The sequence below is a fragment of the Cynoglossus semilaevis genome, chromosome 9 (assembly GCF_000523025.1).
Source record: "Cynoglossus semilaevis isolate Cse_v1.0 chromosome 9, Cse_v1.0, whole genome shotgun sequence".
Lineage (NCBI taxonomy): Eukaryota > Metazoa > Chordata > Actinopteri > Pleuronectiformes > Cynoglossidae > Cynoglossus > Cynoglossus semilaevis.
Genome location: NC_024315.1, coordinates 3,694,255 through 3,712,503, shown reverse-complemented (window position 1 = coordinate 3,712,503; position 18,249 = coordinate 3,694,255). Strand labels below are relative to the sequence as shown.

The following is an 18,249-nucleotide window of genomic DNA, read 5'->3' as shown; positions in this document are numbered from 1 at the left end:
GAAGAGGAGACTGTGTGTGTGTGTGTGTGTGTGTGTGTGTAGCTCAGTCCAAAGACGCCTTATATAATACACACACAGGAACTTCGTCAACTACGTCATGTCTCCAACTCCAAGCCCAATTTGGACCAAAGGTGATTTTTGGGCTGTAGCGTTTGTTGTTGTGCGACTTACGATGATCAACAGGATGAAGTAGATGAAGTTGTAGAAGGAGTGAGCGTCCATCACGTAGTACATGATCTCCACCCAGCCCTCCAGAGTGATCACCTGAGGTCGGGGAAATACAGAGTGAGGAAAAAACAAAAAAAAAAGGCATTGTTTCCCAAAGACTGGGTCGCGGCCCTCAGGTGGGTCGCAAGAGTTTTTTTTTTTCTCCTCGCATCATGTTTCCCAGGAGTTTACGAAAAGAAAGTCTTTTGACTTTACTGACTTGGGTTTGTGACTTTTACTACTGAGCCAGTATTTGTCTGAGACATGTGTCACAAAATCCAATTTTTTTCAAATTTAAACATCTGTTTTGGACCTTTTTGACTGCAGTCAGGTCCTAAATATTTCCTGCTAAGTGTTGATGAAAAATGGGAGGGAACCAAAATAACAACCAAAGTAAAAAAAAACATGCAAACGTTCTACAGAACAACATCTGTAGAAAAAAACAAAAAAATAAAAAAATTAAATTAAATTAAGGGCTTGAGTTTTGCGACCAGATGGCTGCATCTTTTTTCAACTCAAGGCTGCTATGCTAAAGAGCATGGGATGGAAAAAAGACAGCCGGCCTGTAAATCCACATCTGTCTGGTTCTTATTCAAAGATTAGGTCTCAGAACATCCACCCTAACAGTCAGGACCAAGGTGACTGTGAGTTTAAAGGGCAGGGTTCAGAGAAGTAACCCACCTCGTTCTGCCTCACACACTCCCCTCGCTGTCCATATTTACGAGGTGTAACTTTTATGTGAGCGCCAGGCAACAACAGCTTTAAGAGGGCCTGTGTAACCTTCCTGGGGCCCACGGTGACCTACAACTCAGCTACATCGTGGAATCTTTTGACTCCGGCCAAGTGTTGATGAAAAATGGGAGGAAACCAAAGTAAAAAAACATGCAAACGTTCTACAGAACCAAAGAAATAACCAACGTCTCCAAAACGTGGTCCCTTTGTTTCCAGTGTGTTCACACAGATCGACTTCATGAATATTAAGTTGGTTAATGTGTGCGTGTTGAATACATAAACAGCCAGACTTTATCGTCAACCATGACTATGTGTTTGGGCAGTTGGTGACATCATACATCACACACTCACTGAAGCAGCTCAGACTTCATTCATGGATTCACTCCAGGCCGTTTCCACCAAACTCCTCACCTGGAAGATGACAATCCAGGCGTAGGCGATGTTGTCAAAATTGATGGCTCCTTTGTGCGGGTTCCTGTGCCCGGTGTGACACCTGGTGTAGTACCGATTCCAGTTGACGCACAGCCCTGCGACGCTGACGCTGCCGTTGACCAGCGGCTCGGGGCTCAGGCCCAGCGACTGTCGGTACAGGGCGTCGTCTTTGTCCAAGCAGCACGTCTTCCCGCCTTCTCGTCGAGCGGGGACGTCGGAGCAGGACATGATGCCGTTGTCGACGGGCAGCGAGCAGATGAAGGGCCGCTCGTCGTCCTCGTCGGGGATGTAGTAGGGCCGAGGCAGGCTGATGCCAGTGGTGCTGAGGAAAAAAGGAATTAACAGTCTTTATTTTAGTAGTTGATTAAAATGAAAATTTTACTTGGAAAGCTTTTTCAGATTTCCCTTAAGGAGATGAATAATTCAGACTTGCTCTGGATATTTTACAGAGACTAAAACAACTTGTTCTTCACGGCTGTTTCCAACATTTAGCCTGGAGAACCTGGAACTGTTGATAAAATAAAGACACCAGTCAAAGTGCAGGGAGGAGGAGAGGGACATGGAAAGTTAGGAAGGGACAGCAGACAAGTTATAATCTGGGTATATGATGGTAAACAGAGGCTAAATCAGAGATAAAAAAAAAAAGATCATCAGGATGAAGGTCAGATTTTCAACACCTAGATTGACTGTGTATTTATATAACTGTCTATACAACAGTAATAATAATAAAGAAATAATAAAAATCTAATAATAATAAAAATAATAATAATAAACTGTAGTGAAACTGCATTTTGACTGTTACGTTAACATGTCATGTGAGATAAAGGTCAGTAAAGGAGTTTTTATCGAATAAAAGTGACAGGTTTAAAAACTCTTTCTCATGAAGAATTGTTTCCTTTTTTAACACCAAGACTCGACAAAAGTACTGTGATTGGTGGAACGTTGGACAGTTAAGATAAGACAGAAACCTAAATAACTCTGCCATCTTTATTCTCTGAGAGTCTGACAGGTGAAGAGTTTTCTTCTTTTTAAGACTAATCTGATTCACGGCCGGAAACCAATTCAAATTATCTGCAAAACAATAAACAAAAAAAAGGGAAAATACGTATTTTCTGTAAACGCAGCAGCAGGAGGAGCGAGGATTTCAGTGTTGCATTCAAGGCCGGCGATGAGAAAAGTTTAATTCCCAGTCAATTCTGTCATGTTTTCAGGACTTCCTCTACAGTTGCTAGTTCAAAAAAAGACACTGTCACAGAAGCGTGTGGTGGTTTGACAATGTGCTGACAGCCTGCTGGAAATGTAATCCAAGACGAGACCAGAATCAAGCCAAATCCAAACAAAAGAAGGCGGAAAGAAAGAAGAACAAGAACAAAACGACCTGGAACAGGAATAGAACACAGTCACGCAGTCATCGAACCAAACTTGTTAAAAAAGGACACGTGGGATGAAAAGGAGATGACAAAAGAAAAATAAATAAAATAAATAAAATGAGACACAAACAGCACGGAGAAAATATGTGGAGTCATAAAAAAAAGGTGTTTGTCTCAGGAGCAGAACAAAGACAGTGCTTTAATCCAGGAGTGGGCTGCTGTTTTTGTTTGGTTTTTTGTTTTTTTTTAAAGGGCAAAGAAGAACAGGATAAATACAGTATATAATTATATTCTTTGGTTTCCTGTCACCTGAGCTGACGACGGTGGAGTTCATGAACACTGAAGGATCGTGTGTTTTTATGTTCATACCGTGTGATTTTCTGAGGTAACTTCATAACCGTGTGAACGTGTATTTGCTTTTGGGAGCTCACGTAGAATTTTAGATTTTCAGGTAATTTTTGTCAACAACAATCGGCTGCAACCTGATCCAGAAACGCTTTAGTAATTTTACACTTTTAGCCTACGTCTAATTAGCATCGTTAGCCGTCTGAAAGAAATACCACTGCAGTTTCTTAGTGCACAATGATACAAATATTATTATTAATAATAATTATTATTATTAGTATTAGTATTCTGCTTCCTTAACCAACAATCCACCATATTTTGTGTGTGGTTCCTCTAAAATATCAACAGACTCATGTCTGTTTACCATGTGTCAGTACTGTGACTTCTGTCAATTTTTTTTTTTTATTTGTTTACTTTTGTTTTTCCAGAGAAGCCACATTACAATTAGAATCTGCATGAATGAACTTGAAACAGATCCCAGATATAATTTCCTGTCGCTGTGGCTTCTGCCATTTGTTTTTATCCCTCGTTACTAACCAGAGGACGACACATTAGCGTCAAATAAACTGTGAACACCCACCACAGCGGCAGCAGACATCACAGCTGAGCTTGTTATCAGATTGGACTTCAGCTGTGTGTGTGTGTGTGTGTGTGTGTGTGATGATTGTTGATTCCTCTAAACAGCGTCTGACAGACAGAAGGCAGAGATTTTACACCTGAGAAGGAGCTGACAGCTGAAGCTGTGAGAGTTTAACTCCAGTGTCCTGGTCGACCGGACGACACCGCCGGCTGATTTCACCCACTGTCGCTGGACATCACTGACTCCACAGAACATGAACTAATTATGCTAAATTGAGAGGTTTTTTATTTTTTTTCCCATCTTGTCCATTCATCTCTCACATGGTTGCCAAGGCGATAACTTCCCACCAAAAAGCCCGAGACTCCTGAGATCATTATTTCTACTTGTTCTAACTCTCTCTCTCTCTCTCTCTCCTCTGTGCAGACAAATATACCTAATCAAGCGATCATCGGTGGATTTGTTCTCCCCAGAGCTCCGCTCACTACACCGCTGTAACCCTTACTCCACATCATAAAGACGTCAGGAGCAGATGACACTTGTTAAACTGACCGCTGTTAAATACCACTTTTCTGCCCGTGTTTCTGGGGGACGTCAACGTCAACGTTGTCGTCGTTGGTAATAATCAGCAACACTTTCAGGACTCTTTAGATTTAAAGTTTGAAGTTGTTGGGCAGATTAAAGTCAAGTCCAAACAGAAAACATTACTGTATCATATTCAATATATTAATTATAAATATTTCAAGGTAGAAACTGATAAAGGGCAGATCGAGAACTGACTCTTCGTCGTAAATTTTTTAGATGAACGACAGTGAAAATCGATTAGTGTTTATTAATAAAAAAGGCATCTTTTTCCATTGTTATTATTTTTAAAAACAGTAATTTTCTACAGTGCATAAAGATATATTTTCTATGCAGATGTCATTGTCTTAACAGCATTAATTAATGCATAAAGATATATTTTCTATGCAGATGATTAAAACGTCCTAATATCTCAGTGTTGTTTATTAAACACACTTTGTTGTTAATATGCAGAAAATTAAAACTTTTCTTTGCGACACTCGTAATTTTCTATTTTTTGTTAATAAACAAACTCTGTTTTTTCATTTAGCAGAAACATATTCGTTCTATGCAGATGATAAAAACTGAATTTGTATCTGCAGGACTTTGATCAAACAGTCCTACAGTATTCAACTCAAATATTGAAATCTTTAAACACTGAAACGATTTAAAGAGCGACGTGGATTTTTATATTTTTTGTCACAACAACTATTTTCTCTCCGTCACTGATTAAATCTCACATTTCCAGCGTCTAAAACAGATGGTGATCCCGGTGCTGGTGAGGAACACAAACAGAATGTGTGGAGGCTTCCAGCATGAATCAACAACAGCGTGTGCACTTTTGTGATGTTGAAGCGACATGACAGAAGAGTAATTGAATTTCTGACACTTTTCACCAAAACAAACAGCCCACATCCACCGAGATGTACCGCATTATTCTCTCAAATACCACGCGACACAGTCACGTCCACGACGCTGTGCACACACACGCCGCAAAATAAGCAGAAAAGAAGCAAACAAACAGGAAATGAGACCCAGAGTGAACGTGTCACAGTGTAAAGGTCAGAGACGAGGACGACCCACCAGGACCACGTCATCTGCATCTGGACATTTTCTAAAACCAGATTTTTCTTCTGGGGAAATTCACTGTGTGCAGCAGTGGGAGACGCGGGGTGGGAGGGGGGTTGGGGGGGATGATCACAGCAGGGAATGATCTGCATCATGCACAATTAGTGTGTTAATGTGTCTGTGAGACAATGACAGAAGGACGGAGAAGAAAAACCCAATTAAGGCAAGTCTGAAGACGAAGTGTCCTCTATGTTTGTTTTCTTAGAACAAAACGAGCGAAACAGGTCGGTGGGTCGGCGGGTCGAGCTCCACCTGCTGCAAATTAGAATGAGCTGAAACTGAGCTTATGTTCAGTAAGGGAAAACAAAGGAGGTGATTTTATTCAAAGACCAAGTCAGGAGCTAACGCTGATGTTTGACTGACAACAGTGAAGAATGAATCATTCTGCAAAACATGGACTTGGGTCTGGAAGGTTTAAGGTTCGAATCCCCAAGCTGCCAAGTTACCACTGAGCCAATTACCCCCTGCTGACTGTACTGATGGGTTCAAATGCAGAGGTCACATCTTTGTTGTGACCTGTGTCACGTTGACAAATATTTCCCTTTCACTAATGTGGATATGAACTGATCCTCTAACAGGTTCTATGTGGATCAGTAACACAGCAGGAGCAGGTGGACACTCACAGAGTAAAGTTCTCCTCCAGGAAGCAGCGGTTCCTCAGCAGCCCCGCCCACAGCTGAACGCCAATGATGCCAAAGATGAAGAAGACGAAGAAGCAGAGGAGGAGGACGTTGCCCAGCATCGGCAGGGTGTCCAGGAGCAGGTTGACCAGGATACGCATACCTGTGGAGGGAAACACGGCGTCAGTGTCTGTGGTGAAGTGGAGTGGAGTGTATTAAAGATGACTTCACTTTTTCATTTTCATGTTCTTCGTAATAATAGTAAGACAAGAAGAGGGCGAAGAAGATGAAGACGAAGAAGGGTTAGTAGTTGAAAAACAAAGACAAAAGGGAAGAGATTTATAACAATGATAAAGAAAATTCAAAAAGTAAAAAGAGGAGGAAGACTTGAAAACAAACATCAAACCTCTGCTCCGTGCTTCTTTTAAACCAGTCGTTTAAACATTTACGTCGGTTCAACTTTTACTTCCCATTTCTAGTGCAGAGTCAAACACCTTTCCAGGTGATGGAGTTTGTCTCTGGATTTGAATACAATTACACTGCGCTAACTGCTACTAATGGAGGTTAAAGTAATTATGTTGCTTAAACGCAGTACAAAGGTAATCACAGTGTCTCCTGCATCGAATTATCTCTGAACATGGGATTGATGGAGTTGTTGACCTTCTGATGAATAATTCACGTGGACGTCGACGCTCACGCCAGTGAAGAGGAGAACCGTTAAACATTAACGTTCTGATCAGACACTGATAATAAATGTCTGGTCCAAAGAGACAGAAATGAAGAAAAATAGACCTCGAGTAGAGACAAAGACAAGACAGAGATTAAAGGAAAAAATATAATATATAACTGGGACATCAAGAAGAAAAGGAAGAAGACGAAGAATAGGAGAAAGATTATGAGGGAAGAGCAGTGGCAGAAATATGGATCAGAATATTTCTTTTTTCAAAACACAAGGTGGACAAAAACTTAGATTCACAATGTATTTATCATTTCACATATGCCAAATTTAAAACCCATTTTCCAAACTAAGAACCTCCTTATTCCACACTAACGCAGGTGAGTATTCCCTGTATTCATCACATTCTCACCGCAGCTCATCACAAACCACCACATTATCATAATCAGCCAATCAATCCCTGATCCCCCGACTAATCGTGATCTCACAGCCCTTAAATGAACCACTGATTTCTTAAAATGAGACACGGGACAATTCGAGTCGAGTAGATTGAAAAGTGACACAGTATTTAACGAAACTAATCAACGGGTTGAGACGGTGTTGTTTGTCGTAAGATTGTCTCCCGAGGGCTGCGTCGACTGTAACGACGTTTGAACGATCAGAACTCGTGACCTTTGAGTCCTCGTCTTAATTGGCTGCAATGTGTAAATTAGCACCTACAGAGATGATGGTTAAGAGTAATATATGTTTAATTATACACACAGACATAAATATATATATATATATATAAATACATGTTCATCTCCCAGTGGAGGATTGTGGGTAATGCTGTCAACAGGAGACTTTTAAAGCCGTGGCCGCGGGGACCCAGACCTGACTAACTCCCATTAACGGTCCATTAAGTGACTGTTCAGATCACGTCACACACTAAGTGTTTTTGTGTGTGTGTGTGTGTTCACAACATCTAATCAGGTGTGTGACACAGACTGGAGGTTGTCTGTGCATATGTGTGTGTGTGTAAATCCATATGAATCTTCAGAGTCAGCGTTGGTGCCTCACCTTCATGAAGACTGAATTACCCCGGAGACGAGAGGAGAGTTCTGTGGAACTGCTCCTTTAATAAAGGACGGAACTGTTTGTTTATTTATCCTCTGAGCGAAATCTGGTCAAATCTGACGCTAATGCCAATATATTATCAACAACTTTGGACGTCACCATCCTGTTCCACGTAAAGATCTGATCATGAACATCATGAAGGACTTCAAGTCGAGTCAAACAGTGGTTTTCAAACTAAGGTTCGTGTGCCAATGGTGGCACTTGTACACGAGTCACTTATTTGTTAAAAACAGCTGCTTTAGAGCTTGTTCAGACTCTCTCTCTCTCTCCCTCTCTCTCTCTCTCCGGCTCATTTTATCTCCATTCATTTGATTACTCCCACCATCGTTTGCACTCGTCTCCTCAGCGCCATCTATCACCCTGATAGCCGCCTCATCTCACTTCTCCCACATCTCCGCTCCCATCATCCTTCGCTTCCTCTCATCTAATTTTGGGCAATTCTTCACGGAGCGGGATAATCCCCCCTTTTCCCGTCGTCATCCATCTTCCTTTTTTTCCCCCATCAGCTGTTAGCGCTGATAACGTAAGAAAAATAAACTGGTAATCCCCGGCCCTAATCCAAACATCAATAAAGGAGAACTTCATACACGCGTTATAATCAAGCGCAGCGATCTGTGTTGTTCTATTACCTCCTTTATTACACATCATTGAACCATTGTGTTTTCATTTGAATTGTGAGAGACAACAGTGAGCAGAAGAACACAGTTTAATTAAACCTTAAACAGAGTCAAATTAAACAGGAGCTCATCTGAAAACCTCAGTGAAGGAACAGTGTTTTGGTCTGTTTTCTTTACTCTAAATACTCCGTGTGTCGTCACACATTTACATCTCGTCGTAGTAAATTACAGACCTCACAAACTCAAAGGCAGAAGATAAATGTTGTATTTGGTAACAAAAATATTTCTTTTCCCAACATGTAAATCTCTTTACAAACAGCGTTGTCCCTGCTTTGAACCAGACTGAGTCAGACACGTGGACAGCAGCCCAGTTGGAGGATTTGAAACATGAAACCATTGCATTTCTCTTTCAGAGAATTTACACCAAAAAAGGTTCTTTTTCTTTCTTTTTTCTCGCTCTACTAGAATCTATTTGGTCCATACAAAAAAACGAGGCCTAGAACTTGGCAAAGGCACGAGTGACAGACAAGGAGTTGACGACAGATAATTGAAATGTTGCACAACGGTGGTTTGTTTTTCTGATTGGATTGGGACGACGGGACAACGAGACGACGGGACGACTGACATCAAAGCTGAGTCAGTACACACTGCTAATGTTCCCGGTGCCGTCAACATTTTAGATCTGTGTTAATTTTCACTAAAGCTGACTGAGAAAACTAGACCACAAATGTGGGTCATGGTCTAAGAGGAGACAGGATGCTGTGCTGTTGTTGTTGATTTTTTGTTTCTTGTTTTTGTAGGATTTATTCCAGGTAACTGTGACTGATACACAGAGGGTTTTTTTTTTTTTTTTTTTTATGACTGATACACAGAGGGTTTTTTTGGGAGTGTTTGATTCATTGTTCTGTGTCCCTGGGAAATTTATGAACTGCTTCATGGTTTACTTACTGTCTCCGGAGGCAGGAGTAAATAAGGAGAGAGAAGCATGCAGGTTTTTATACACCACAAATCCAGAACATATTCCCAGAGAACGCCGGATCTATTCTATTTCCATTACCGCTCAAATTTATTGAGTTGACTTTCAGACGGATCCTTCTCTTCCTGCCGGTGCCGTCTTTGTGTTTGTGCCGCAACTTTTATTCTATTTCATATGCCTTATTTTATTTCTATGCTGTTATCGTGTCGTCTTTTATTTTGTCCTCATAAATTCTAGTCAGACGATTTCATCCTTGTTTTATAAACATCATATTAAATCAACCAGGTGTACTGGTCGATTAAAGTATGCTGACTTTGATCTGAAGTTTGTTTTTAATAAATGTTAGGAGATAGTATACGTTTCGGATGACAAACTATATTAAAACATTGCACAATAAACGTTGTTTTGTGTTGGTGTAGTTTGGATTTGCATGACATTTATTGAACCGAAACCAGAGCCAAATGGCTGATTCATATTCAGCACCTCGGACAGCGAACAAAGGCAGGGGCTGAGCTGCTGCCAGCCAGGCAGCTGTCCGTGGTGCTGAATCGGAGCCACTGCGTGAATGGCTTGACTCCGTGTATCAGTGTTGATTTGTTCACTGCTGTGGAATTCATTATTGTCTTTTCTTGACGGAGAAACAAAAACGTGCGACGTTGCCAATGAGTTACAGAACCAGAACCAGAACCAGAACCTACTGATTCACTGGAGCATGAACAGGTATTGTGACTTACTTGGTACCCGGTTAATAGCTTTCAGGGGCCGAAGAACTCTCACAGTCCTGATGGCAGTGAAGTTGACGTTCTGTAGGTCCAGAGAATATTCAACCATTCTGTAAAAGATGCAGAAAAAAAAAACATGAGAAAAAAAAAGCAAAACACACATCTGGTAAGGCAAACAGAGACTAATGATTCGTTAAACCAACGTTATCATCAAACAGCTGTGTCGTCCTAGTGTTTCAGGTTGTGTTAAGACAGTTCTCCCTCTAGATCTGGACCAATTATGAAGTCTAAACGAACACACGCACCTGCACACAGTTGGAGTCCTGTGACACTTAGACAGACGTGAATTAATGGAATTCATGTCTTTGATAAAAACAAAGTCAAAGAAACGGGAGTCAAATAGAAACACGTGTAGCATTAAAACGACTGTTTACATCCAGGCCACCATGGCTTTAAACATTCCATAGATAGGTTTTTTTTTTTTTTTTTTTCTGTTTGTGTGTAGGCGTACAGCTCAGTGAAATTCCAACCAAGCCGCTGTGGTGTTCACAGAGGGGGGAAGATGTTTAAATACATAAAAATAGCCGTGGTGTTTTCTCATTTAGACACAGAGGGGGAAGATGTTTAAATACATAAAAATGAGCAAAGGTTTCCATCACCGCAAATACACTGAATATACTCACTTCACAGAATAAAATAATAATTTGGAACACATGACAGTGATCCACGAGGACAAAGAAAATAAGATTTAAAAAAATATCAGTTATACATATATTAAAGATCGACCACAGAGTTAAAGGAACGAAGGGGTGAGCTGTGATTGGCCGACGCAAGAAATAAAGTGCCCAGAAATAATTAGGTGATTTGAATAAGGTTAATAGAACCAGGGTGACAGAGGGGAGGAGAGAGAGGGAGAGAGAGAGAGAGGGAGGAGGGGGAGAGAGAGGGAGAGGGGGAGGGAAAGCCTGGGGCTTTCATAAAGTCTGAAGATAAAGTGTTAGGAACACAAACTGCAATCAACACAAGAATGTGGTTAACAGGAAAAAGTGCTTCAGAGATTTTCAAAGTGTAAAAGAAATCTTTCTAATTTGTTTCCTTCCTGTCTTTATTTCTACCGCTCAATTATAAAAAGCCGATCCAAAGCCGAAGTTAAAAGTTTTCCATGTTTTAGGAAACTCCAGCCAATTACTCTGACGTAACCTTTTGACCTGTTCACTGAGGAAGTTGGGTGAAAGAACATTCCACTTAATTCCAAACTCACAAACTCACAATTCAGGCAAACTAGTTTTTAAAGAGTGACTTATTTGAGTGAACTTTTGGGTTTGTTACTGTATTTATATGATATGACTTGATTTTTGGAATTGCTCTTATTTTCAATGTGGCTCAAGGTCAAAAACACCGTCCAGAAAAAAGGGAACTAAAGGAACTGAAAGATTAAAGTCTAACCTCTGACCTAACAGAAGAATAAAAACACAAAACACACTGGAGAAGTGGGGGGGCGGGGTCTTCGTTTTACAACGTCCTCAACTTACAGCATTTCATGGTTACATCTCCCATGAAATAAATTAAAAACGCCTTGTTCCAACATACGACGATGAATAAAATCATCATTACAGTCAATCAACAACCAACTACAGTAAACATGCAAATACAAAAAGACAAATATTAAATAAAACAGTACAGTTTTAGTCATGGCAGGTCACAGAGTAAGTCGTCATAATTGCGCTGCATTCGCTGCATTTCGTTTGTGTTGTACTTTTGAGAACTTTTTGCCCTTCATTATTTTCTCCCACGCTTCTGATGTTGTTCTGTCCTAGAATATGATGTCACCGCTGCGTCAGCGTAGCTGAGTGTCATTGGTACGACTGTACAGGATGTGAGTTCTCAATTAAAACTACGCCGTAAGTCCAGGACATCCTGTATATCCTCACAGTTTGTTTTTTTCCCCATAAAATAATTTGTTTTACAAAGTATTTGAAACGAAACCCAAGTGTAGGAGAGTGACCTTGAGTTTCAAAGTTTTCTGTCGTCTACAGTTTATAATTTCTTTTGTCAAAGAGAGTGATTTAAATGGTTCTAAATCTAAACATGTTTTTCTTTAATTACCATTTATGTATCACTGATACGTTTCCCTCACTCCTAACAGTCGTTAGTCCTGTGTAAAGACCGAGCCCAAAGGTGTGGACGTCACTCAGTGAACCATGAATTACGAGAGCCTCCCTCGTTGGCGGTGTATCATTATAACCTTGGCGATGACAGAAGCCGACCGAGGCCCGGTTCTCTCACTGCCCCAGCAAATCAGATAAAACCTGGCCAGTAAAACCTTCGGACCATGAAAAGAAAGGTCAAAGTTCACAGAGGAAGCCGCTCACACACACGCGTCTCTACCAGAGAGCAGGGAGGTCGGTTCTTCAGTGTCGGGCTGTGATTTAATTTGACAGGCGGTCTCCGTGTGGAAGAGAAGCAGGGAGGTGACTAAAGGAGGAAGTTCAATATTAAATAACTGAAGTGGAGAAATAAATACGAAATCACACTTGGAACAAGAATGTAATTTAGACAAGACAAGATATCGCAGGGGAACAAGAACGTAATTTAGACAAGATATCGCAGTAAAAAGGTAAATTTATACCTTCTACCTAGTTGGAGTTTTGGCAGAATGATATACTGGGCTGAGCTGCAGATTTAACTACCAGTTCTCAACAACAAAATCCACTTTCCAAATTTTCAAATTTTTTAAAGTTTGAATGACATGTTAAATATATGAAGTCTATATTGGTTCTCGTTCTAAAGTCTTAACACAACCATTGGTTCAGAGAGAGAGGGAGAGATGTGTGTTACTGTTCCTGAATGTGGTTCACAAATTGACATCATTTACACATAATAATGTAGAAAAAGTTCACCTTTGTTTAAAATGGTTCCACTTTGACCAGAGGATAATGAATAATAAAAAAAACCCCTAAATTCTGAGACCTCTCCGTGAGGCAGCCTTCATCACTGCTAATGGAGATCTTTGATCTCAGGAGGCAATTTGTTACAATTTCAGATCAAATTTGTCTTATTTTCGTCACTTCCACAAGATTACAGTCCCACACAGTTAGGAATCGCTGCAGTGACGCACCAACACGGACTCTCACCGCGTGGACAGTATTTACTTCACACTCTGAGCTGATACAGAGCTAGCGCTAGCGCACGATGGCGCTCCACGTACTCAGACACAATCATCTGATACAACCAAAATACAGTGTCAATCTGAGTGTGAACAACACACTTTTTGAAGTTGACAACATTTTTTTTTGAATTAACTGAATATATTTGAGTTCCTCTCAGGTACAGTGTGATTGAGATCCATTTTGATTTCCTACCATGTTTTTAAAATGTTTTTATTTCTTGTTTTTTTGCAGCCCAGAGCAGAGGAGTGTTAAAAGGTCTTCTTTTAGAAACAAGCTTCAAAGTAGAACGGTGGGAGTTTCCTTTTCTTTTTCGTTTGCCTCTGTGAACTGAACCTGCAGCGTGTAGAGAAAAAACTGCTGAAAAACATGAAGCTGGACTTCGTCTGTACCAGTGACGCTCAGAAAAAACTGCCTTTTATAGACAGACAGACCAGTGGAAAATAAGATGTATATTCTCAAATGTTGGGCATCCATTTTTCAATAATATCCAATAATATTTCCAACTTTGTTATGACATAACGTCTTAACTATGTTATGACACTTTGTTATGACATAACGTCTTAACTATGTTACGTTGGAGCATTTGTTTACTAGTTACTTCAACAAACCAGGTTAGAGTTGACAGAAAAGGACAGATTCCAGCGGCATCAACAGCATCAGGTCAAATGAGAAACGATTGCCCCGGTGCAGAGCTGTTTATCTGCCTCAGCCACTGAAACGTGCAGTCATTTATAATAATTACATTAACTGCTGCAGTTAATGTTTTCTGTCACATTAGGGTTGACGTATGGGCAGAACGTACGGGTCGTCATTAGCACAAGAAATCACAACAATCCCACCAATTATTTGTAGGACAATTTCTGCCTCTAACGCATAAATAAACTAATTGAACAATTACTTGAAAGAACTAAATGTTTCATTTTGTCCCACCTCCAGGAAGGACTCCCCCTGGAGGAGATGACATGAATTGTTAAAGGAGATTAATGAACACAGCAGATTGGTTGTTCCCATTGGTTGTTTCCTAAGTCTCGAGGGCGGAGCGAGACACGTGAGGACCAGAGACGCAAATGTTTTTTATCAAACAAGACTATTGGTGAGCCATCACCTGTTCGACTCCCCAACAGCATAAAAGGAGATGATATTGATCTATGACACCAGGGTGACACCAACAAGTCACAAAGAGCAAATGAAGGTCAATGCAGGGAAAAAAAAACATTAGATTTTGCTACAGCTCAATTCAACAGTCAGATCAGTTACAGCCCCAGTGGACGCTGGGAGCAAAAAAAAAAAAATCCTCCTATCTGTTAGGACTGAATCAATAGTTTTTGGAGCCGTCTTCAAGGTTTATTTTTTTCCCATCTTTTTCATTTGTCCAGTTTCAATAATTTGCATTTTAATCTGCTGAGCTCAGATGAGTTGAGAAGAATCTGTGATTTTAAAAAGAAGTATATTCAAATGGAAAGAATATTTAACTCCTAATTTTGGAGTCAATCGTTTTGCACATGATACTGGCCTCAATCATTATTATTACTATACGGGACACACATCAGACAGACTCATCAGCGATGCTCAGACAGCCCCGTGTGTTCACCGAGAGACAGAAAAGCTGTAATCTCAGCAAAAAGAAAAGAAAAAGCCACATAATTTCAGGTTGAGGTTTTTTTTTCAACAAACGTGACAATTTTGAATATCCTCTGTGTGAAACGCCTGTGTGTAAAAGGCGCTGACATTTCCTGACTAATGTGCTTAGATGTCGCCTCTTTTCTTCCGCTGTTCTGCTTGTCATTTTTATTGCATGCTCTCCTAAACGCAGCTTCCTCTGCAGAGGTTTGAGCACAGACAGGGGGCGCCGAGGGAATGGAGAATGTGTGTGTCTGTGAGGGAGAGCAGGGTCTGTGCTCTCAGATAGTGACTCAAACCCTCCCTCTGATGACACTCACCGGGTTTGGACCTATGTTTTATACACAAACAGGAACGTCAGGATCATGAAGGAACATTTGACTTTTTCTTCCACATAAAGTATCTTCTAGAGCAGGGGTGTCAAACTCATTTCAGTTCAGGGGTCACATACAGCCTAATTAGATGTCAAGTGAGCCAAAGCAGTAGAATCATAACCATAATTACCCCCGGATTTGGCCCATGGGCCTTATGTTTGACCTCCCTGTTCCAAAGCTTCAAATTTAATGTTAGAATTAGTTACGTCAAAATAAAGGTTATTATTATTAACTACATTCGTTTAATTTTAGTCCAGCAGTCAACGCATACAGTAACGTCATTATTCTGATGTCATCGGTGGAAAGAATCAGGTCAAACCACTTTGACCTCTCACAAATGATTAACAGTGGGGTCAATTAGCTCCCCCCCCCCCTTCTCATTCCAACCGGGTGTCTTTCTTTTACCAGGATTTCTTTTTTTTTTTGCTGTACAATTCCATGCAGCCATGATCTACGTGACATATTTGATCTCTAATTAACGAAGCACACAGTATTTGTCTGTACTGGATCTGAGTTGATCGAAACTTAAGTTCTGTTTTTCTCCCACCAAAAAGAATTGGTCATCAGATCCATTTGTATATAAAAATGAGACATGGACACACGCTGACAATATCAATCAAGATGATCCAGTGTTAAGTGTCAGACCAAACCTGAGGTTTTTGAAATGTCTCAAAGTATAAATCTGGCTGAAGGAAAAGGCAGAGCGACGTCAGCTCCTGGTTTACACTCCTGGATCTGGGTATTTCTATCTTTCCACGTCACTGTCAGTGTCGGAAAGAGACGGTGTCACGCAGCTACAACACATTAGGATCTGTGTCAGTCATCAGAGAAATGATTTATTATTTCTACAACCAAAGTGTAATGGATTACACACGAGTGCAGCAGCAGCAGCAGAATCAGTCCATCTGCAGATGATACTGTGATTTAATTGACCAAATAATAAACTAACAATAACTAAGGAGAGTACGTTTTTACATTCAGGTCAATCATAAATAGATTTAAAAAAATATTATTATTTACAATATTGCAAATACACAATAATAAAAAAAATTAAATAATATGTCATTATCATTATAATCATAATTAAACGTATATATATATATTAAGTATTATTATTATTTAAAAAATTGCAAATACACAATAAATAAAAATAATTAAATAATATTTCATTATAATTATAATTAAACGTATATATATTAAGCGGTGGTGAAACACAGGTCGGCGTCCAGCAGGTTTGCTGTGACTTCATCAACAGATTCCAGAAAAATAGCAGAAAAGAAAAACATACACGATGGCTGTCGGCGGACGAGCTGTTATTCTGAGTAAACGCAGTAAACATTTCCCAACATGCCTGAGGCTCTGAGTATTTTTATGCCGTTCACTGCCCGTATGTTGATCTGTGTGCAGTCAGAGAAGTGGAGAGGTGGATCCTCACACCTCTGTTTGAGTTCTGTGTAACGGTTAAATAGATTTCATTTTCTCATTACTTATCCTTAATGTTTTTCTCTCTTTGCCTGTCACTCACACACACACACACGTCATAAAACTGTGTGTTCTGTCAGATAATAGACGTTCATTAGTATTTAAGGGCAGCAGTGAAACACAGTTAATATGGTTGTGTTTGCTGTGACTGACTGAGGTCGTAGGTTCAGATCCCATTTGATTCCTTTTGAATTATACATTAACAATGGCTGTCGTGTAAATTAGTTCAAACAGACTTTCAATCCATTTATATGAGATAAAAAATATATTTATATAACTCTGGTTCTGTCCACCTGTAGCTGCTACTCTGTGGTTTTTAGATTTCATGACTTACTGCCTGAACAGGTTCTCACAGATTCCACAGGATGGATTTTGTTTGTTTTTTTTTTGTTTTGTTTTTTTTTCAGCCACTGGTGATGGTAAAGTGTGTTTGTGTCAGCACTGTTTTCCTGGAGCTGCTGGAGAACCTGCACATAAGAATATGCTGCAGCACTCGCTACTTCATCACAACTACAGTAACTTGTTTTTCTGCTTTTTTTTTCTTTTTCAGTTTGGGCTCAGAAATCACCTTTCTGAAAATGATTTTGCCAAAATCTCGACTTAAATATTTTTTTAAGTCGAGATTAAAACATATAATTGTGTCTCATGAACGGTTACCTAAAGTTGTATAGTACTTGTAAGGATATTTTGAGCAAGTCATACACACTGGTCTTCAGCTGAACTGGAAAAATCTAAATAAATTTGTATTTTTGTTCCACGATAAAACACATAGATCTCTTTGTTTGTTTATTGGATAAATAAGAATTTGATAAGTGACATTTAGCTGGGAAACCAAGCCAGAGGAGTGGGGGGGCGGTGGCTCACATATAAAGAACCCATTTCAACACTGGACACCTGCCCACACACCCTCACATCACTCTCACCCACAGGGGTCCGGTTCAGTCTGGTGCGGAACTCGTGCTGCGTTTAATCCCCTTCCTGTCGCTCGCTCTGTGTTTGTTTTTTCGCAGCACAGCAGTTCCCGGAGGGGCAACATTTTATCATGCACCCCACTCCCACTGCCACACTCTCTGCATGTGGTGGATGTAAGACCTGGGAGTAATTGGTGGTTGCAGTGATGGAGCTGGTCTGTCGCTGCAGCCCAACACATGCTGCTTAAGGCAAGAGGACTGGAGGAATGCTGGGAGGAGGGCACTGCAGGATCAGAGTGGAAAATAGAACCAAATAAAACATTCTGGAGAGCAGGGCGATGGCACTGGTGTCGTGTGAGTCGCCCAGAGGCAGAACCGGTGCAGAGGAGGAGGAGGAGGCTGCTGAAATATATGAGAAATCTAAGGAAGGGGAAGGAAAGTGGACGGAAAATGTTCCCGTTCCCTGGTGGATACACGGCAATATGTAGAAGGCAGGGTTGAGAGTGGAAATAAGAAGGTAGTGAGGGGGTGGGGGGGGTGAGAGGGCACTGGAATGTGAAGAGTACATAAACGCAGGGTAGGGAAAAGTTAGGACCACCTGAGGGGGTCACAA

The 18,249-nt window shown here is 40.5% G+C and overlaps 1 protein-coding gene across 1 annotated transcript in view; it reads right to left on the bottom strand.

Annotated features, from left to right (window-relative positions):
- The window catches only part of cacna1ib (calcium voltage-gated channel subunit alpha1 Ib), a 136,423-nt gene that overhangs the window by 55,726 nt on the left and 62,448 nt on the right, over positions 1 to 18,249 (bottom strand). Inside the window, 4 exon segments of the mRNA XM_025058458.1 lie at positions 172 to 264; positions 1,351 to 1,693; positions 5,976 to 6,135; positions 10,092 to 10,189. Coding sequence (XP_024914226.1) covers positions 172 to 264; positions 1,351 to 1,693; positions 5,976 to 6,135; positions 10,092 to 10,189 — 694 coding nt within the window.